This window comes from Panthera tigris, chromosome D2, assembly GCF_018350195.1.
Source record: "Panthera tigris isolate Pti1 chromosome D2, P.tigris_Pti1_mat1.1, whole genome shotgun sequence".
In the NCBI taxonomy this organism is placed as follows: Eukaryota; Metazoa; Chordata; class Mammalia; order Carnivora; family Felidae; genus Panthera; species Panthera tigris.
The window spans coordinates 32,256,642-32,278,160 of NC_056670.1; the positions used below are offsets into that span (position 1 = coordinate 32,256,642).

The 21,519-nt window shown below is 39.2% G+C and overlaps 1 protein-coding gene across 9 annotated transcripts in view; it reads right to left on the reverse strand.

The window, feature by feature from the left end:
* Positions 1-21,519, reverse strand: part of ASCC1 (activating signal cointegrator 1 complex subunit 1) — a 146,447-nt gene that overhangs the window by 79,089 nt on the left and 45,839 nt on the right. For all 9 annotated transcript variants that reach the window (XM_042961252.1, XM_042961253.1, XM_042961255.1 and 6 more), the window contains 2 exons: positions 19,636-19,733; positions 10,424-10,602 (listed from right to left, as the gene is read on the reverse strand). In XM_042961252.1, the coding sequence (XP_042817186.1) occupies positions 10,424-10,602; positions 19,636-19,733 (277 nt within the window). The remainder of the gene's footprint in view (positions 1-10,423; positions 10,603-19,635; positions 19,734-21,519) is intronic.

Below are 21,519 nucleotides of genomic sequence, written 5' to 3' on the forward strand. Positions count from 1 at the left end.
GTCTCTGCCCTGACAGCAGCGAACCGATGTGGGGCTTGAATTCATAAACCATGAGATCGTGACCTGAACTACAGTGTGACGCTCAACCAACTGAGCCACCCAGGTGCCCCTCAACTATATTTCTATACAGTAATAATACACAAGTGCAACCGAAATTAAAAGATACCATTTCCAATAGCATCACAAAATGTGGAAAACTTAGGACAATTTTAATACAAGTAGCATAAAATTGGGAAATGAAATTAAAAAGCAGTTTTGTTTACAGTAGCATCAAAAATATAAACACTAGGAATAAAATTTAATAAGATGTATGTGCAACCTGTACAATGAAAACTATAAAATATTACTAAGAGAAACTGAAGAAGACCTAAACAATAAATATATATTATGTTTACTGACTAAAAGATTCAATACTATTAAAATATTAATTCTCCCCAAAATGATCTATAGACTCAACACAATTCCAGTCAAAATCCCAGCAGGCATTTTTATACCAATCAATAAGATGATTCTAAAACTTATGTGAAAATCAAGGGGCATCTGGCTGGCTCAGTCAGTAGGGCATGCAACTCTTGATCTTGGGGTTGCGAGTTCGAGCTTCACAATGGGGGTAGAGATTACTCAAAAAACGAAAATTTAATTTAAAAAATAGTAAAATCTATATGGAAATCCAAGTATTATAAATGGAAAAAAATCTTTAAAAAGAACAAAATTGGAGAAGTTACATTATCTAATTAGAAGACTTATAAAGCTATAGTAATCAAGATTGTATAACATTGGTGCAAAGATACACATGTAGATAAATACACAGAATAGAGTCCAGAAACAGACTCAAACACAAAAGATCATTTGATTTTCAACAAAGGTAGCAAGGCCATTCAATGGAAAAAGGATGGTCTTTTCAACAAATGGCACTTGAACTAGACATCTATATGGGAAAAAATGAACCTGAATCCTTATCTCCCACCACACACAAAAATTAACTTCAAATGAATTACTGACCTAAACATCAAAGTTAAAACATACAACATAGTTTTACAGTTTGTAGTTTACAAAAGAAAACTTTGACATCTTAAAAAGGCAGAGATTTTTCAGAGGCAACACAAAAAGTACAGACCGTAAAAAAAAATTGGATTCCATCAAATTAAAAATTTCTGCTTTTTACGGGGCGCCTGGGTGGCTCAGTTGGTTGAGCGTCCGGCTTCGGCTCAGGTCATGATCTCACGGTTTGTGGGTTCGAGCCCCGCGTCGGGCTCTGTGCTGACAGCTCAGAGACTGGGGCCTGTTTTGGATTCTGTGTGTCTCTCTCTCTCTGCTCCTCCCCTGCTCGTGTTCTGTCTCTCTCTCTCTCTCTCTCAAAAATAAATAAACATTAAAAAAAAATTTTTTAAAAAAAAAGAAAAAAATTTTTCTTTTAAAGTCTATTTTTATTTATTTAAAAAGTTTTTTTTAATATTTTATTTATTTTTGAGAGAGAGACAGGAGTGCCAGTGGGGGAGGGGCAGAGAGAGAGGAAGACACAGAATAGGAAGCAGGCTCCAGGCTCTGAGCTGTCAGCACAGAGCCCGACATGGGGCACGAGCCCACGAACAATGAGACCATAACCTGAGCCAAAGTTGGACCATAATGCCGGAGCCACGCAGGCACCCCTCTGTATCTTGTTTTTGATGGCTGTCACACTGCAGTATGTGTGTGTCAAAACTGGGACATTACACTATAAGTAAATTATAACTCAATAAAGTTGACATCTAACATAGAAGTTGATATCTAACATAGAAAAAAAACTATCAAAAAATTAAACTTTATGTTCCTTTAGCCCACATATTCTACTTCTTAAGAATTTACCCCAAAATGTATTCCAAAGAAATCATGAGCCAAGAACATAAAGATGCATGTACAAAAATGTTCATTATAGCATTATTTAATAGAAATAATTTCCCTTAATGTTCCATTAAAGGAGGACTGCTTAAATAAGTTGGGGTACATTCATAAAATACTTTATGGTAATTGAAAACACTAATTAGATTTATATGTATTTACCTGGAACATCCTGTTAAATCAAAAGGTGGGTACAAAACAGTGAATACTGGGGTACTTGGGTGGCTCAGTTGGGTGAGTGTCTGGCTCTTGATCTCAGCTCAGGTCATGATCTCATGGTTCATGAGACTGAACCCTGCATCGGGCAGTGCAGAGCCTGCTTGGGATTCTCTCTCTCTGCCCTACCCATTCGCTCGCTCTTGTTCTCTCTCCAAACAAACAAACGTTAAAAAAAAAAAAAACACACAGCAAGTATGACAAATTTTATTTTAATAAGCAAGTATGATAAATTTTATTTTAATAAATGTATATAATAATATGTAAATTCAAAAAATTTATGTGCCAACTTTATACCAAGAGGCATCATCTTTTTCCTAAAAATAAGAGAATGTTGAGCCCATTCTTATTTTGGAGCTAAGACGTGATCAGAGATATCAAATGAGTTTCAGAGGAACCAAAACAAGACTGAACGCCAGTCTTTCATGAAACTTCTGTCTCAATGAATAGGTATGTGCTCTTCAAAGCTACCAGAAAGGGGGGGGGGGGCACCTGCCTGGCTCAGTAGGTAAAACACCCAACTCCTGATCTCAGGGTTTTAAGTTCCAGCCCCACGCTGGGTGCAGAGATTACTTAAAAATAAAATCTGGAAAAAAAAACAAAACAACCTACTGGAAGGAAACTCATCTAAGTCAGGGTAGTAAGTGCAGATCACTACTAGAAAATGCCTATAGGCTCTTACAGCCATCAGCCTGTTGTTCTAACATCAGAATGAAAACCACTAAAAATTTCATATAATAGGTAGATAATGGTCGCTTACTACTTATTTACTCTTTTATGCTGTACTTACTCCCCTGCTGTTATCAGAACCTGATTTAAAAGCAGGAAGAAAGCAATGTCACTATGGAGTCTCCCTGAAAGCAGGAAGAAAATACTCTGACCTGATTAAGGCCAGCATGACATCCACAGTGGCCAATCCTATTCTAGTTGAATTAAAGCAATCATTCTCCAATATTTGTTCCCTGTCAGCCCATGTCAGGAACCACAAGGAAAGGGAGAAAGTGTACACACACACACAGACAAAAAGGCTTACTTATTACAAGCTGCTTATTGCACACCAAACATTTGTAACTTTTCAAAACAATATAAATCACTGAGCTTCAATAAGTTGGTATTTATAAGGGAAAATAATTTCAAAACTTACCAGCCCACACTGAAACTTCAGTGTTCCCGATCTCCTACCCCACCCTCCAACGAGAATGAAATCATCTTGCTATGAAATGCTAAAGGGGAAAAAAGACATTCTGACGGCTTACTAATTTTATATGCACACTATATATGTGTGTATATATATATATATATATATATATATATATATAGTACATACATATATATACTGCATACATATATAGTATTTAATTTATAAATGTGCCCTTGTTCAAGCACATAAATGCCAGTTAATCACTTAAAAATGGGTTATATAATTCCACACTGTCTACTGATATTTTCCAGTCTGAATCTACTCACCTTTCTAACCTCCTTAAAAAAATTTTTTTAGGGGTGCCTGGGAGGATCAGTCAGTTAAGTGTCTGACTTAGGCTCAGGTCACGATCTCGCAGTTCATGGGTTTGAGCCCCACGCTGGGCTCTGTGCTGACAACTCAGAGCCTGGATCTGAAGCTCAGAGCCTGGAGCCTCCTTTGGATTCTGTGTGTGTGTGTGTGTCTTCTCTCTGCCCCTCCCCCACTCATGCTCTGTCCCTCTCCCTCTCTCTCTCTCTCAAAAATAAACATTAAAAACATTAAAAGCAAAATATTTTTAATGCTTATTTATTTTAGAGAGAGAGAGAGAGAGAGAGACAGAGACAGAGTGCAAGCAGGAGAGTTATAGAGAGGGAAACAGAATCTGAAGCAGGCTCCAGGCTCAGAGCAGAGCCTGACGTGGGGCTTGAACTTATGAACAGCAAGATCATGACCTGAGCAGAAGTTGGATACCTATCCAACTGAGCCACCCAGCCACCCCTAGCCTCCTTTAAAAAAAAAATTTTGGGGGGCGCCGGGTGGCTCGGTTGGTTAGGCGTCCAAATCTTGGTTTTGGTTTAGGTCATGATCTCATGGTTCATGGGATCAAGCCCCAAATCGGGCTCTGCACTGACAATTCAGAGCCTGCTTGGGATTCTCTCTCTCTCTCTCTCTCTCTCTCTCTCTCTCTCTCTCTGCCCCTCCCCTACTTGTGAAATAAACTTAAAAATTTTTTTTAATTAAAAAATAAATTTTTTTTTTTATTTCAATAGAGTTGACATACAATGTTACGTTAGTCTAGGTAGGCAACACAATGATTCAACTTCTCTATACATTATGTCATGCTGTAGTCTCCTTCTTAAATAATCAATTTTAGGGTTTTTGGGTGGCTCAGTTGGTTAAGCATTTGACTTTGGCCCAGGTCATGATCTCACAGTTCATGAATTCTAGCCCTGTATCAGGCTCTCTGCTGTTAGCACAGAACCCGCTTCAGATCCTCTGTCCCCTTCTCTGTCCTCTCCCGCTCACGTGCATTCTCTGTCTCAAAAATAAACATTTAGAAGTGTCTGAGTGGCTCAGATGGTTGATTTTGGCTCAAGTCATGATCTCACAGTTCGTAAGTTTGAGCCCTGCATTAGGCTCTTCTCTGAAAACACGGAGCCTGCTTGGGATTCTCTCTCTCTCTCTCTCTCTCTCTCTACCCCTCCCCTGCTCCCCCTTCTCCCCACCTCTCAAAAACAAATAAAAAGGGGCACCTGAGTGGTTCAGTCGGTTAAGTGTCCGACTTTGGCTCAAGTCATGATCTCATGGTTTGTGAGTTAGAGCCCTGCATCAGGCACTCTGCTGACAGCTCAGAGCCTGGATCATGCTTTGGATTCTGTGTCTCCCTCACTCTGCCCCTCTCCCAGTCACGCACGCTCTCTCTCAAAAATAAACATTAAAAAAAATTTTAATTTCATTTTAAATGAACATTAAAAGATAAATTTTTAAAAATTATCAATTTTAGCAATTCTTACTCCCTGTCCCACACAAGTACTTGGATTCTAATACTTCTACATCTGCGTATCTATATCTTGCTATATTCTAACACTGAAGACCTAGCTGAGCAATAGAACAGGATAGGAGAAAGCAAAGGAAAGGAAAAGGGGGAAAAGAAAAATAAAAGGAATAGAGGGAAGGAGAAATCTTATAAAACTTTTTCACCCAGAACATTTTCATTAACCCTGCACACAGCTATTAAAGACAGCCCTCATCTTTTCTTAATACTCCAAGGAACACAAATAACTTTAACCTAAACAGCCATAAGATAGGAGTAGTAGCTACCATTTATTACATGCTTGTTATGTATCAAGCACCGTGCTGAGTACTTTATGTTACATTTAATCCTTCCTGCAACTCTCCAAAGCAAGCTGTAAAAATCTGGAGAGGTTCACTTGCCAAAGTCTACACATATAAGGAACCCAGAATCAGATCCAGGTTCATCTGTTTCGAGAACCAAAGATACTAACCACTGTTCTATTTCATTCCGTATGCTTTTATTCCTCTCTTTAGTACAAGATTGAGAAAACATAGCATGGACATCCATGTGCATAAAAATGAACCTTGACCTAAATGTCACACCTAATACAAAAATTAACTGGATTACAAAATTACAAAATTAGCAAAATTACAAAAATGCTAAGAGAAAACCTTGGTTATTTGGGGTTAAGCAAAGAGTTCTTAGACATGACATTAAAAGTATGATCCAGAGGCTTCTGGATGGCTCAGTCAGAAGAGCATGTGACTCTTGATCTCAGGGTTGTGAGGTCAAGCCCCATACTGGGTATAGAAATTACTTAAAAATAAAATATTAATTAAAAATCTAAGGCTGCCTGGGTAGGTCAGTTGGTTAAGCATCCAACTCTTGATTTCTGTTCAGGTTCTGATCCCAAGGACGTGAGATCAAGCCCCTTGTCAGAGCCTGCTGGGGATTCTCTCTCTTTCCCTCTTTCTCTGTCCCTCTCCTCCCCAGTGTACACGCACATGCATGCACACCCACTCTCTCTCAAAATAAATAAACATTTAAAAAAAAATTAGAGCACCTGGGAGGCTCAGTTGGCTAAACATCCAAATCTTGGTTTCAGTCTAGGTCATGATCTTGCTGTTTCATGGGTTTGGGCCCCAGGCTGGCAGCCTGGAACCTGCTTGGGATTCTCTCCTCTCTCTCCCTCTATGTGCCCCTCCTCCACTCACACTGTCTCTGTCTCTCTCAAATAAATAAGCTTAAAAAAATCCATACAAGTCCCAAAAAAGTCCATTTTACTGCATCATAAATCTTTTAAGTTTACTTATTTATTTTGAGAGAGAGAGAGAGAGAGAGCACCAGAAGGGGCTGGGGGGGGGGGGGGGGGTGGAGCCTGAGAGAGAGGACGAGAAAGAGAATCTCAAGCAGGTTCCATGCTGTCAGCGCACAGCCTGATGTGGGGCCTGAACCCACGAAATTGCAAGATCATGACCTGAGCTGAAAAAAAGAGTCAGATGCTTAACCAACTGAGCCATCCAGGCGCCCCATTTACTGCATTATGATTTTCAAGGTAAAATAAGATTTTTAAATTCTTCTCTAGATAACTGGTTAACTAAATAGGGATTTTAAAAAATTAGAGTTTTACCTCATTATGTATCAAAATATATTTCAAATAAACTAAAAAGTTACACACAAATTATGAAGTGATACTCATCCTCTTAATATATATGAAGCTCTTACAAATAAATTAAAAAATGAACACTCTTGGGGCACCTGGGTGGCTCAGTCAGTTGGGTGTCCAACTCTTGATTTCTGCTCAGGTCATGATCTCATAGTTCATGGGATCAAGCCCCACATCATGGGGCTCTGTGCTGGTAGCATGGGGCCCGCTGGGGATTCTCTCTCTCTCTCTCTCTCTCTGCCCCTCCCCTGCTTGTGCTCCCTCTCTGTCTCTCAAATAAATAAATAGGGGCGCCTTGGTGGCTCAGTTGGTTAAGCATCTGACTTCAGCTCAGGTTGTGATCTCTTGGTTCGTGAGTTTGAGCCTTGTATCAGGCTTTCTACTGTCAGTGCAGAGACAGCTTCCGATCCTCCGTCTCCCTCTCTCTCTGTCCCTTCCCCGTGCTCACTCAGTCTCTCTCAAAAATAAATAAACATTTAAAAATAAACAAATAAGCATTTTGAAAAAATGAACACCCTCAAAGATAAACAGGCCAAGACATAAAGAAACAAGAATTAAATACGTGAAGAAGTCTTATCTGTACTTAGATCAATGGAACAGAGTAGAGAACCCAGAAATGGACCCACAAACGTATGGCCAACTAATCTTTGACAAAGCAGGAAAGAATACCCAATGGAATAAAGACAGTCTCTTCAGCAAGTGGTGCTGGGAAAATTAGACAGCAACATGCAGAAGAATGAACCTGGACCACTTTCTTACACCATATACAAAAATAAACTCAAAATGGATGAAAGACGTAAATGTAAGGCAGGAAGTCATCAAAATCCTCGAGGAGAAAGCAGGCAAAAACCTCTTTGATCTTGCCTGCAGCAACTTCTTACTCAACATGTCTCTGGAGGCAAGGGAAACAAAAGCAAAAATGAACTACTGGGACCTCATCAAAATAAAAAGCTTCTGCACAGTGAGGGAAACAATCAGCAAAATTACAATGCAACCGACAGAATGGGAGAAGATATTTGCAAACAACATATCAGACAAAGGGTTAGTATCCAAAATCTATAAAGAACTTATCAAACTCAACACCCAAAAAACAAATAATCCAGTGAAGAAATGGGCAAAAGACCTGAAGAGACACTTCTCCAAAGAAGACATCCAGATGGCCAACTGACACATGAAAAAATGCTCAACATCACTCATCATCAGGGAAATACAAATCAAAACCACAATGAGGTACCACCTCACGCCTGTCAGAATGGCTAACATTAACAACTCAGGCAGCAACAGATGTTGGTGAGGATGCAGAGAAAGAGAATCTCTTTTGCATTGTTGGTGGGAATGCAAGCTGGTGCAGCCACTCTGGAAACAGTATGGAGGTTCCTCAAAAAACTAAAAACAGAACTACCCTACGACCCACCAATTGCATTACTAGGCATTTATCCAAGGGATACAGGTGTGCTGTTTCGAAAGGACACGTGCACCCCCACGTTTATAGCAGCACTATCAACAATAGCCAAAGTATGGAAAGAGCCCAAATGTCCATCGATGGATGAATGGATAAAGAAGATGTGGTATATACATACAATGGAGTATTACTTGACAATCAAAAAGAATGAAATCTTGCCATTTGCAACTACGTGGATGGAACTGGAGGTTATTATGCTAAGTGAAATTAGTCAGAGAAAGACAAAAATCATATGACTTCACTCATATGAGGACTTTAAGAAACAAAACAGATGAACATAAGGGAAGGGAAACAAAAATCATATAAAAACAGGGAGGGGGACAAAACAGAAGAGACTCATAAATATGGAGAACAAACTGAGGGTTACTAGAGGGGTTGTAGGAGGAGGGGTGGGCTAAATGGGTAAGGGGCACTAAAGGAATCTATTCCTGAAATCATTGTTGCACTAGATGCTAACTAATTTGGATGTAAAATTTAAAAAATAAAATTAAAAAAAAAAGCCTTATCTCACCAATAATCAAATAAATGAACAATCAAGCAATAAACTAATATTTTTTGGCAACTGGATTACAAAAAAAAAAAGAACCTTAAAAAAATGGTAACACCAATATTGGCAAGGATGAGAAAAGGAAACTCAAGAAAACTACAGTTTGACATATAGTGTTATAACATTTCCTAAAGGTAATTTGGACACATATATATCAAAACCCTCACTCTTTCTCTCTCTCAAAAGTAAATAAACATTAAAAAAGAAAAAAAAAGGGGGAGGGGTGCTTGGGTAGCTCAGTCAGTTAGGCATCTGATTTGGGCTCAGCTCATGATCTCAGCACTCGTGAGTTCAAGCCCCACGTTGAGCTCTGTGCTGACAGCTCGGAGCCTGAAGCCTGCTTCGGATTCTGTGTCTTGGTCTCTCTCTGCCCCTCCCCCACTCGTTCTCTGTCTCTCAAAAGTAAATACACATTAAAAAAAAAATTGTTTTTAAAACCCTCAAATGTACACACAAAGACTCTTTTCCATTTCCAAGAATTTACTAAGAAATTACTTAGACTAGCGCAGAAAAATGTAATGCAAGAAGAGTCATAACATCATTATTTATAATGAAAAATAGAAATTTTAAAAGATAGAATAAATTATTATATATCTAGGTAATAGAATAATAAAAGCAGCCATTAAAAATCAAGTTATCTGGGGGCGCCTGGGTGGCTCAGTCGGTTGGGCATCCGACTTCGGCTCAGGTCATGATCTCACAGTTTGTGAGTTTGAGCCCCGTGTTGGGCTCTGCACTGATGGCTCAGAGCCTGGAGCCTGCTTCCGATTCTGTGTCTCCCTCTCTCTCTGCCCCTCCCCTGCTCGTGCTCTGTCTCTCTCCCTCAAAAATAAACAGACATTAAAAAATTTTTTAAAAAATCAAGTTATCTGAACTGTTATCAAAATGAGATTATGTTTTTTAGTCATCACTGCTAGAATTTCCTTCCTGTCTCCAAAGCAAAAGTAAAGGTTTTTGTTCAATGACAAAACAATGATAATGGTATAACGCAAAATTGCAAAGAAAGCAGGATATAAAATCATACACAAACCAAATTCTAATTTTTAAACATTTGTTTTTGTGCCACAATATTATCTCTCAGTGGTGAGATTATGGGTGACACTTTATTCATCTTTTCTTTATTTTCTAAACTTTCTATAAAAAACATGTATTATTAAAAAAAAAGAAAAAAAACATTTATTAATGTTCGTAAGTTTTTTTAAACCAATGTTTCTTTAAATTGCCCAAAATTATATCCAAAAGGAAGCTTAAAATTTGTTTTCTAATCTAGATTATCTGCTCTTATCCTGGTCACAAGCATTTCACTGTTATATAAGAGGACAATTCTATATGCAAATTTCTTCTAGTTACTAACCCCAAATAAGCCATTACCACCCAGGGCAGAAGATCTACAGATAATGGTACTTCATTAATATTTCCATACACAAGGTGCAGAACAGTATATATTTTAGAATGATCCTTTTATGTCTTGAAATTTTTAAAGAATAGTTCAGTAACACACAGAGGCTTATGTGCTGATATGTCTATATCTTTTTTTCAGTTCAGAATCAAAAGAAATCAGAAATGGTTACCTTTTTTGGTGGGAGAAGAAATTTATACCTTTCTACTGCTTGAATTATGAACGATCTTTGCACCCTTTCTTTTTAACTTTTTGTTTTGTTTTGTTTGCTGCTTACCATGGAGCACTTCTCCAGTACTTCCTCTTGGAACTTCAGGAATCGCTCCTGAACCTCAACTTCATTGAGGAAAAAGGCAAGGAAGTGAGTGAAGGGCTGCTTTCTTCTAAAAGTGAGCAAAAGAACATCGATCCGAGTTCGGGCTGAAATAACACCACTCCGATGCTGTCCAGTGATTACTGCAAGCAAAAAAAAAAAAAAGGAAGGATGTTTAACATGACCATCAGATGCTTGTAAAATAAGTGACCTTGATACTATCATCTCTGGAGAGCTAAAACAGTCCTGAATGTGCACATAATTTCTGAACAAGGGACAGTATCAAGGGTAAGAAAGTTACCAATGAATTCAATCTAAGCAGAATGAGGTTTAAAAACAAAGCAATGTCTGGGTGGCTCAATTGCTTTGGCATCCAACTTCCGCTCAGGTCATGATCTCGCAGTTCCACGAGCTCTAGCCCTGTGTCGGGCTTTGTGCTGACAGCTCAGAGCCTGGAGCCTGCTTCAGATTCTATGTCTCCCTCTCTCTCTGCCCCTCCCCTGCTCACATTCTGTCTCTCTCTCTCAAAAATAAATAAACCTTAAAAAAAATTTAAAAACAGAATATCCTGGGGCGCCTGGGTAGCTCAGACAGTTGAACATCTAACTCTTGATTTTGGCTCTGGTCATGATCCTAGGGAGTGGGATTGAGCCCCATATTGGCTTCACATTGCATAGAGCCTGCTTCAGATTCTCTCTCTCCCTCTGCCCCTCTCCCCTGTTCACACTCTCTTTCTCTCTAAAAGAAAAAGTAAAAATAAAAACAAAAACAGAGTATCCTTAAGACCACCTGATGAAGTAGGAATATGAGTTTAAAAAGGTACACAGCCAACCCTTATATCTTGCGGTGAGAATGTAAAATGGTGCAACAGCTACAGAAGAGTACGGCAGTTCTTTAAAAAGTTAAAAAGAGGGACACCTAGGTGGCTCAGTTGGTTAAGCAACTGACTTCAACTCAGGTCATGATCTCACGGCTTGTGGGTTCAAGCCCTGCATCCAGCTCTGTGCTGACAGCTCGGAGCCTGGAGCCCGGAGCCTGCTTCGTATTATGTGTCTCCTCTCTCTGCTCCTCCCCGACTCATGCTCTGTCTCTCTCTCAAAAATAAACATTTTTTAAAAAAAGTTAAAAGAGAATTACCATATGATGAGCAATTCCACTCTTAAATAGAAACCCAAAAGAAGTAAAAACAAGAGGTGGTTGTTGACTCAGTCAATAGAGCATGCGACTCTTGATCTTGGGGTCATGACTTGGAGCCCCACATTGCGGGTACGGTTTACTTTAAAAAAAAAAAAAGAACAGATTTTTAAAAATAATAATATGAAATACAAGAAGAAAAAAACCAGAAAAAACATTTAAAAAAAAACAGGTGTTCAAAACCACTTGTATACAAATGTTCAGAGCAGCTCTATTCACAATACCAAAAAGTGGAAACAATGGAGGTGTCCATTAACTGATAAATGGATAAACAAAATGTCCTATCTCCATATAATGGAATATAATTCAGCCATACAAAAGAGAATGAAGTACAGATACATGCAAAATTATAAATGAACCTTGAAAACATTACACTAAGTGGAAGACCCCAGATACAAAATGTCACTATATGTTTCCATTGATAAGAAATAGCCAGAAGAGACAAATGCAGAGGGACAGAAAGCAGATTAGTGGCAGCCAAGGACTGGAGGTACAGAGGAGCGGGGAGCAATTGCTTAGAGGGCATGGGATGATAAAAATGTTCTGAAACTAGATAATGGTGATGGTTATACAACACTGTAAATGCACTAAATGTCAGTGTATTCAACACTCTAAAATTATCAAAGGCAGGAGTGGGGGCTGGCTGGCTCAGTCAGTACAGCATGGAGCTCCTGATCTCGGGGTCATAAGTTCAAGTCCCACGTTAGGTGTAGAGTTTATGTAAAAAAAAAAATGGTCAAAATGGTAAACTTTATGTTGTGTATATTTTAACCACAATTTTAAAAAAATTTGAATACATTACATAGAAATTTAAATAACAATATAAAAAATTAAGAGCAAAAACTGGAATTTTCTGTCATGTGAATTTTATCTCAATTTAAAAAAAATACTGTGGAAATAATTATTAGACATTCACTACAGTGAAAGGCCAAAGGAGTCTACTACATATATATAATCCTACCATATATGTCTGAAAACAGGGGGTACCTGAGTAGCTCAACCGGTTAAGTGTCCAACTCTGGATTTTGGCTCAGGTTGTGATCTCATGGTTCATGAGATCGAGCCCCGCATCAGGCTCTGTGCTGACAGTGTGGAGCCTGCTTATGATTTTCTCTCTTCCTCTCCCTCTGCCCCTCCCCAGCTCACTCGCTCTCTCTCTCTCTCTCAAAATAAATAAACTTAAAAAAAAAGTATGAAAACAGAAAATTAAAGTAAAATCTTTATCTTTATCTACATTATATGGATGGATACCAAATGCCCATGTTTTGGTATAATCCGGCCTTCTTTGATCTAGACTATGTCTTTATGTATAAATGAAAGTTGGTGGGGGAGCCACAAAGCACAGACCACTGTCTGCAAAGAAAGAAAATCATTTAGGGATAATACAATCTCTGTGCAAGCAGAGATTAAATCTCTAGGTTGTAGAACTGGCAGGGCGTGGTTCAAAACAGCAACTAAGGAAAGGTGCAAAAGATAAAAACAAAGAACAAAATTGGCATTTTAACAGACTATTTTTTGAGAAAGAGAGGGCGCAAGTGAGCAAGGGCAGAGAGAGAGAGAGAAAGAGAGAGAATCCCACCAGGGTCAGAGAGGTAGAGAGAGAGAAGTGGGGCTCACCCAATGCAGGGCTCATGCTCACTTGAAGCAGGGTTCATCCGAAGTGGGGCTCATGCTAGCCCAAAGCAGGGCTCAAGCTCACCTGATGCAGGGCTTGGACTCGTGAACTGTGAGATCATGACCTGAGCCGAAGTCCAAAGGTTAACCAACTGAGCCACCTAGGTGCCCCTCAACAGACTATTTATTAAAATGGTTAAAGACAGACTTCTGAATAGGATATAAAATATTAAGGTATTAACTGTAACAGCAGCAAAATGGGCTATGTGCTTTAAAGACCGCAAAGCTTGTCCTTCCAAGCAACTGCAGAAGGCAAAGAGATAATTCCATGTATTTATCCTAACACTCTCTGTTAGAGCACTTGAAATTTTCAATAAAAACAACCTTTTCTAAGAATGAAAGTATCACAGCCATTTTATTACAAAGAAACAAGATAGAAATATCCAGGAAAAGAGGTAGATTATGAATGAATGGATTAACAGCATGAGAACCATTTGCCGAAGGAAAAAACTGACAGGAGTAATAGCCAAAAAACATAAGTAGAGATACAGTGTTTTCTAATGACATTATTTATATTATCAGACAGAATACTTGGAGAATCCAAAAGACTCAAATGCTCAGTGAAGGGATCTATCTATCTATCTATCTATCTATCTATCTATCTATCTATGCGTGGTAGATACTCAAATGTTGTGCTACAGAAATGCTGATAAAGGAGGTTCAAAGGCAAACAGAGACAAAATTAAAGGAGAGTAGAAATTACCTCTGCCAGAGACCAAAAATTTGGTGAGAAATTAAAAGGAAAAGGAGAAGGAAAGGAAGCTTAAAACTCGTCTTTATGTTTTATTTCTGTAAACATCTAGTACAAAATGTTAAATCTATTCTTTTTTATTAAGAAGGTGGTTTGGGGGGCACCTGGGTGCCTCAGTCGGTGAAGTGCCCAACTCTTGATATCAGCTCAGGTCATGATCTCACTATCTCCATCTTGGGCTCAGTGCTAAGCGTGGAGCCTGCTTGAGATTCTCTCTCTCCCACTCCCTCTGCTCCTACTCTGCTCACGCATGGTCTTTCTCAAAATAAATTTAAAAACTTAAAAAAAAAAAAAAAAAAAAAAAAAAAAAAAAAAGGTGGTTTGGTAGGAAGTAAGACCAGGGTACCTGGGTAGCTCAGTCAGTTAAGTGTCTGACTTCGGCTCAGGTCATGATGTGAGTTCATGAGTTCGAGCCCTGTGTAGGGCTCTCTGGTGTCAGCGCAGAGCCTGCATTGGATCCTCTGTCCCCCACTGTCTCTCTCTGCCCCTCCCCAACTTATTCTCTCTCTCAAAAATAAGTAAACATTAAAAAAAAAAAAAGACAGACCAATGAGATGCTTTCATTTTTGTAACACAATAAACTGAAAAGGGCACTGAAAGGTGCTCAGAGTGACTTCCCAAAATGCCTCAAAACTGATCAAATAATTGACTAAAGATCAAATATGATGAGGTTAGAAATATTCTACAAACACTAATATCTGAGAAGACCAAAATTCAGCTGATCTAGTGACTACAACATGGGATACAGAGGAAAAAGAGAATTAAAGGCATTGACGTTAAACTTTTTTTTTTAAGTTCTTTATTTATTATTTATTTCTGAGAAAGACAGAGAGAATGCGAGCAGAGGAGGGGCAGAAAGAGAGGGAAAATCTCAAGCAGGATCTGGGATGTCAGTGCAGATCTCATGAAACTGAAATTACGACCTGAGCCAAAATCAAGTCAGACACTTAACTGACTGAGCCATTCAGGAACCAGACATTAAACTTTTAAAAACCAATTCTCTAAACAATGACAATATAATTTTATTTTTTTATTTTAGAGAGAGAAGAGAACGCGTTTGAGCGGGGGAAAGGGGCAGTGGGAGAAGGAGAATCTTAAGCAGCCTCTACACTCAGCATGGAGCCCGACACAGGGCTCAATCCCATGACCCTGGGATGACCTGGGCCAAAATCAACATCAAGAGTTGGATGCTCAACCAACTGAGCCACCCAGGTGCCCTGACAGTATCATTTTAAAAGCATTTTCTGAGGAGCACCTGGGTGGCTCAGTCGGTTAAGCGTCCGCCTTTAGCTCAGGTCATGATCTCATGGTTCATGAGTTTGAGACCCACATTGGGCTCTGTGCTGATAGCTCAGAGCTGGGAGCCTGCTTCAGATTCTGTGTCTCCCTCTCTCTCTGCCCTCCCCGGCTCATGCTCAGTCTCTGTCTCTCCCAAAAATAAACACTTTTTTTTTTTTTAATATAATGTAAATCATTTGAAAGAGAGAGAGAGAGAGAGAGACAGAGCATGAGTAGGGAATGGGCAGAGAAATGAAGACAGAATCCAAAACAGGCTCCAGGCTCCGAGCTGTCAGTACAGAGCCCAATGCGGGGCTCGAACTCACAAGAAGCAAGATCATGACCTGAGCCGAAGTCGGATGCTAAACCAACTGAGCCACCCAGGTGTCCCAAAAATAAACATTTAAAAAAAAAAAGAAAAGAAGCATCTTCTGATATCCTGAGACTTCAAAACAGCCTAGACGACCAGATCCTTGCCAAGAGGACAAATTAAAACCTACTAGATCATTCCCTTCTTTAGCCTCTCTAGTTTTAGGAGAGGCAAAAGAAAATGAATAAACGAAAGCAAATACCACACCAGTGCAACCTGTCTTAGTCTCACATTACGACTCAATTTACTCTAACCAATAAATTTGATTTTTCTGTATACTATACTTCCCTACAAGACCAATAACCAGTTTATCCTCGTTTTCCAATTAAATTAGTTCCACTAAATTCTTACTTTTAACGATTAGACACACGGGTTTCCACACTGAAATATTTGTGCCTTCTAAGTCAAAATGGAATCTTTACAACCTGCCTACCCTTTTCTGGATAAGTTTTGGAATGACTCCAGCATATTAAAATGCCTAAGAACTCCACATTTATACCATGTTATAATTTTTACTGCAATAAAAGTTGTTATAGCTACTATACAGATAGAAAAAATGAGGAATATATTCAACTGTTAACAGTGATTATGTCTGAGGTTCATATTACAAGACATTTCCTTTTATACTTTTTTTAAAACATTTCCCTTTATACATATATATAATTTCTATAAGCTTTTGTTCTTTTGAAAGCCTGTATTAATCTACAATCAGGAAAAAAAAAACAGATAAAGAAATAACCTTGGGGCGCCTGAGTGGCTCAGTTGGTTAAGCATCTGACTTTAGCTCAGGTCATGATCTCACAGTTGGTGGGTTTGAGCCCTGCATCAGGCTCTGTGCTGACAGCTCAGAGCCCAGAGCCTGCTTTGAATTCTGTGTCTCCTTCTCTCTCTGCCCTTCCCCCAGTCATCCTGCTCACTCTCTCTCTCTCTCTCTCTTAAAAATAAACATTAAAAAAAATTTTTTTAAAGAAATAACCTTTACTGCAATTATAAAATTACTTCAGTATTTGCAGCTTGAACTTTAATACTTAAGGAAAGACCTGGATTTTTCCATCTGTAATTCTAATGAGCTGAATATTTATTTTATTTTTTTTTTTTTTTAATTTTTTTTTTTTCAACATTTATTTATTTTTGGGACAGAGAGAGACAGAGCATGAACGGGGGAGGGGCAGAGAGAGAGGGAGACACAGAATCGGAAACAGGCTCCAGGCTCTGAGCCATCAGCCCAGAGCCTGACGCGGGGCTCGAACTCACGGACTGCGAGATCGTGACCTGGCTGAAGTCGGACGCCCAACCGACTGCGCCACCCAGGCGCCCCTTTTTTTTTTTTTTTTTTTTTTAATTTTTTTTTTTTCAACATTTATTTATTTTTGGGACAGAGAGAGACAGAGCATGAACGGGGGAGGGGCAGAGAGAGAGGGAGACACAGAATCGGAAACAGGCGCTGAATATTTATTTTAATGAAAGTTCTTCAAAAATGTCATTAGAGTTCCTATGTTAACACCTGCTGATGTTACCAAAGGACTGAGAAAAACTCTAGCATTCTGCTGTCCGATACAGGAGCCCACATGCACCCAGTTAAATTAAAAGTTAAATGAATTAGAATTAAATGAAGTTAAAAATTCAGTTCCTCAGTCATACCAGCCACATCTCAAGCACTCAAAGTCACACATGCTAGTGGCTCCCGTACTGGACAATGCAGGTATAGAACATTCCCATCATTGCAGAAAGTCCTTCTGGACAGCACAGCTCTACAGTCAACTGCATCTTATCTGTCATGATGATTATGCTTACAAAATGAGAAGACTAGTAATTTTTTTCTCCTAAGACTTAATAAAACCCATGGGTATTTATAAAAGATGCATTATTGGTGGCTGCTATGCTTATTGGACTTTGAAAAAGTCCTATCATTTTGGAATGAGTTTTGTAAAATGTTGTCCCTACAGTGAGTGCCCTTCACTCAAAGCCATTTTACCACACAAGCCTGTGCCCTTGGTTCACACTGATGCTTAGTGCAGACACTTTCTTTTTTTTTTTTTTTTTCCTTCCCCTCCCCCATGGGTTTCTGTTACGTTTCTCAGGATCCACATAAGAGTGAAACCATATGGTATCTGTCTTTCTCTGTATGGCTTATTTCACTTAGCATCACACTCTCCAGTTCCATCCACGTTGCTACAAAAGGCCATATTTCATTCTTTCTCATTGCCACGTAGTATTCCATTGTGTATATAAACCACAATTTCTTTATCCATTCATCAGTTGATGGACATTTAGGCTCTTTCCATAATTTGGCTATTGTTGAGAGTGCCGCTATAAACATTGGGGTACAAGTGCCCCTATGCATCAGTACTCCTGTATCCCTTGGATAAATTCCTAGCAGTGCTATTGCTGGGTCATAGGGTAGGTCTATTTTTAATTTTCTGAGGAACCTCCACACTGCTTTCCAGAGCGGCTGCACCAATTTGCATTCCCACCAACAGTGCAAGAGGGTTCCCGTTTCTCCACATCCTCTCCAGCATCTATAGTCTCCTGATTTGTTCATTTTGGCCACTCTGACTGGCGTGAGGTGATATCTGAGTGTGGTTTTGATTTGTATTTCCCTGATAAGGAACGACGTTGAACATCTTTTCATGTGCCTGTTGGCCATCCGGATGTCTTCTTTAGAGAAGTGTCTATTCATGTTTTCTGCCCATTTCTTCACTGGGTTATTTGTTTTTCGGGTGTGGAGTTTGATGAGCTCTTTATAGATTTTGGATACTGGCCCTTTGTCCGATATGTCATTTGCAAATATCTTTTCCCATTCCCTTGGCTGCCTTTTAGTTTTGTTGGTTGTTTCCTTTGCTGTGCAGAAGCTTTTTATCTTCATAAGGTCCCAGTAATTCACTTTTGCTTTTAATTCCCTTGCCTTTGGGGATGTGCCGAGTAAGAGATTGCTACGGCTGAGGTCAGAGAGGTCTTTTCCTGCTTTCTCCTCTAAGGTTTTGATGGTTTCCTGTCTCACATTCAGGTCCTTTATCCATTTTGAGTTTATTTTTGTGAATGGTGTGAGAAAGTGGTCTAGTTTCAACCTTCCGCATGTTGCTGTCCAATTCTCCCAGCACCATTTGTTAAAGAGACTGTCTTTTTTCCATTGGATGTTCTTTCCTGCTTTGTCAAAGATTAGTTGGCCATACGTTTGTGGGTCTAGTTCTGGGGTTTCTATTCTATTCCATTGGTCTATGTGTCTGTTTTTATGCCAATACCATGCTGTCTTGATGATTACAGCTTTGTAGTAGAGGCTAAAGTCTGGGATTGTGATGCCTCCTTAGTGCAGACACTTTCTGACTTGATTTATACTCAACTATTTTTCCTCACTTGAGCAGTTACTTGAATCAGGTTGTTATTTTAATCATTGCTTTTATAATATCCTTCCCAGTCTACAAAGCAAGGTAAAAACAAGACAACACCTTTGAAAAGGGCTGAACTTGATTTCAGATTTGCTGACCTCACTGGTTTTCCTCGAATTCTAACTTTAAACAATTCACAAACTCCATTTCAAGCTAGGAAAGCATAGAAGAATTCTCCTATTACACAACAAAATCTGGAAGCTTTATAACATCAGTGCATGGTAAAGTATAAAGTGAAGGCCCAGGTACTCAATCAAGATAAAGGTGTATAACTACATCTTCCCTCATCGGGAGACTGATACTGATTATTTATAAAAAGCCCAATTAATGTATCATAAAAAGGCCAAAGAACCCCATAAAGAATACAGTCACTATTCAATTCTGCCCATGGACACACACACACACACACACACACACACACACACACACAAAGAATATAGTCACTGAACACCTCTGTTGGGTTCACAGTATTCCATACACATGCAAAAGTGATTGCAAATATCACACATATACCAAGTCTCACCAATTTCTCCTTCTTGTCCAGGCTTAGGAATGCTAATAGAAGTTTTGGTTTCCACTTCTAGTTTCTTCCTAGTGTCCCCTCTCTTTCCAACTATATGCCTATAATATAGAGAAAATTTAATTAATGGAAGGATAGTAAGTCAAATGCATCAGAATAAAAAATTACATATTTAAATCATATGTAGCCAGAGATACTCCCTTATAGAAAAGTGCATCAGTAAAGGCTCAATATTTGTAGAGGAAATTACAAGTCATATAGCTTTATATAATGTGCTGCAATACACCAATTGGCAAAATAATGCCCTAGAGTCAGTTCAACATATAAACAAAATAACCACACCCAACACCTATTTGCTCTTCAAAGTTAGATTCAAAATCTGGGTCTGCAATTCAGTAAAAAGAAAGCTGGCATAGTCTCAAAAGGCACTCCCAGCAACCAGTGGGTCTACAGTTTAGGGAAAACGTCCTTTCGAGAGCAAATTAACTATATTATGAGTTCATCCTGCAAGAATTATCCTTAATAAAATAAGGGTTGGGGCACAGGGGTGTCTCAGTAAGTTAAGCGTCTGATTCTGGATTTCAGCTCAGGTTATGATCTCATACTTCATGAGATCAAGCCCCACATTGGGCTGTGCACTGACAGCACAGAACCTGCTTAGAATTCTTCCTCTCCCTCTCTCTCTACCCCTTACCTGCTCATGCATGCATGTGCGCGTGCTCGCGCTTGCGCTCTCTCTCTCTCTCAAAATAAATATTAAGTAATAATAAAATGAAATAAAGGTAAAGAGCTTGGCAAAGAGAAGGGTCCACCATTCAGGACAGATTATTCAGAACAGCTTCAAAAGCAAAAAGAATAAATATGTAACCCTCAGGCTGAATTCAGCAATACATGTTTTGTTCAGGAGATTTCACCTAAAAATGGGGAAATTTAACCTAAAAATATAGATTTCCAGGTTCTTTAGAAAAATTAGAAGATCTGACAACTCATGGCAATAGACTGGAGCTTACTCTAGTCCCTAAAAATGGAACATGAGCTTATCACAATCCCCATCACTCCCTACTCTGTTTCATCTACTCCAATTCCACCATCTATTGACTCGCTTACATTACTTGCCTGGGCCTCCTAGAATAAATAGTTCTGACAATCCAAGGTTATCTTCTGGAACCCAGAGTAATTAGATGTGTTAAAGTAAAGAGACTATTGGATCCCTGGAGAAAAGTTTCAGAGTCTATAAAGCACTGAAGATGCAAAGACAGGACCATAAAGAGAAAAAAACTTCCCATCATCAACAATATTTCACCTTCTATGACTTCAGTTACAGTACCCAACCACATGAGTGACTAGGTCTAAGACTGTGCATTTGTTTTTAAATGGAATAACCAGCCCAATTATCTCCCTTAAGATGCACTGTAGTAAGCTGGTTTAAAAAACAAATGTTTAGAAGAGGATTGAAACACAATTCTCCAGTGGTTTGTCTGTGTTGGGCTAGAGAGTCTATTCCACCAACTCTGTCAGGCTTTAGTCTTTCCATGCCTTATCAATAAGGGGTACTTACCTTTTTTTTTTAATGACAGAGAGAGAGAGAGAGCACGTGTGTGGGAGCAGGGGAGAGGGACAGAGGGGAAGAGAGGGAGGGGAAGAGAGAGAGAGAGAGAGAGAGAGAGAGAGAGAGAGAGAGAATCTTAAGCAGGCTCCATGCTCAGTGCAGAGCTCAACCTGGGGCTCAACCTCACAACCCCAGGATGATGACCTGAGCCAAAATCAAGAGTCAGATACTCAACAGACTGAGCCACCCAGGATCCCCAATAAGGGTACTTTCAACCAGGCTACTGTTGTTAGCATGTGGCTAGTAGAGAAGCCTATTAACGAGTAGCTGGCTTAGGG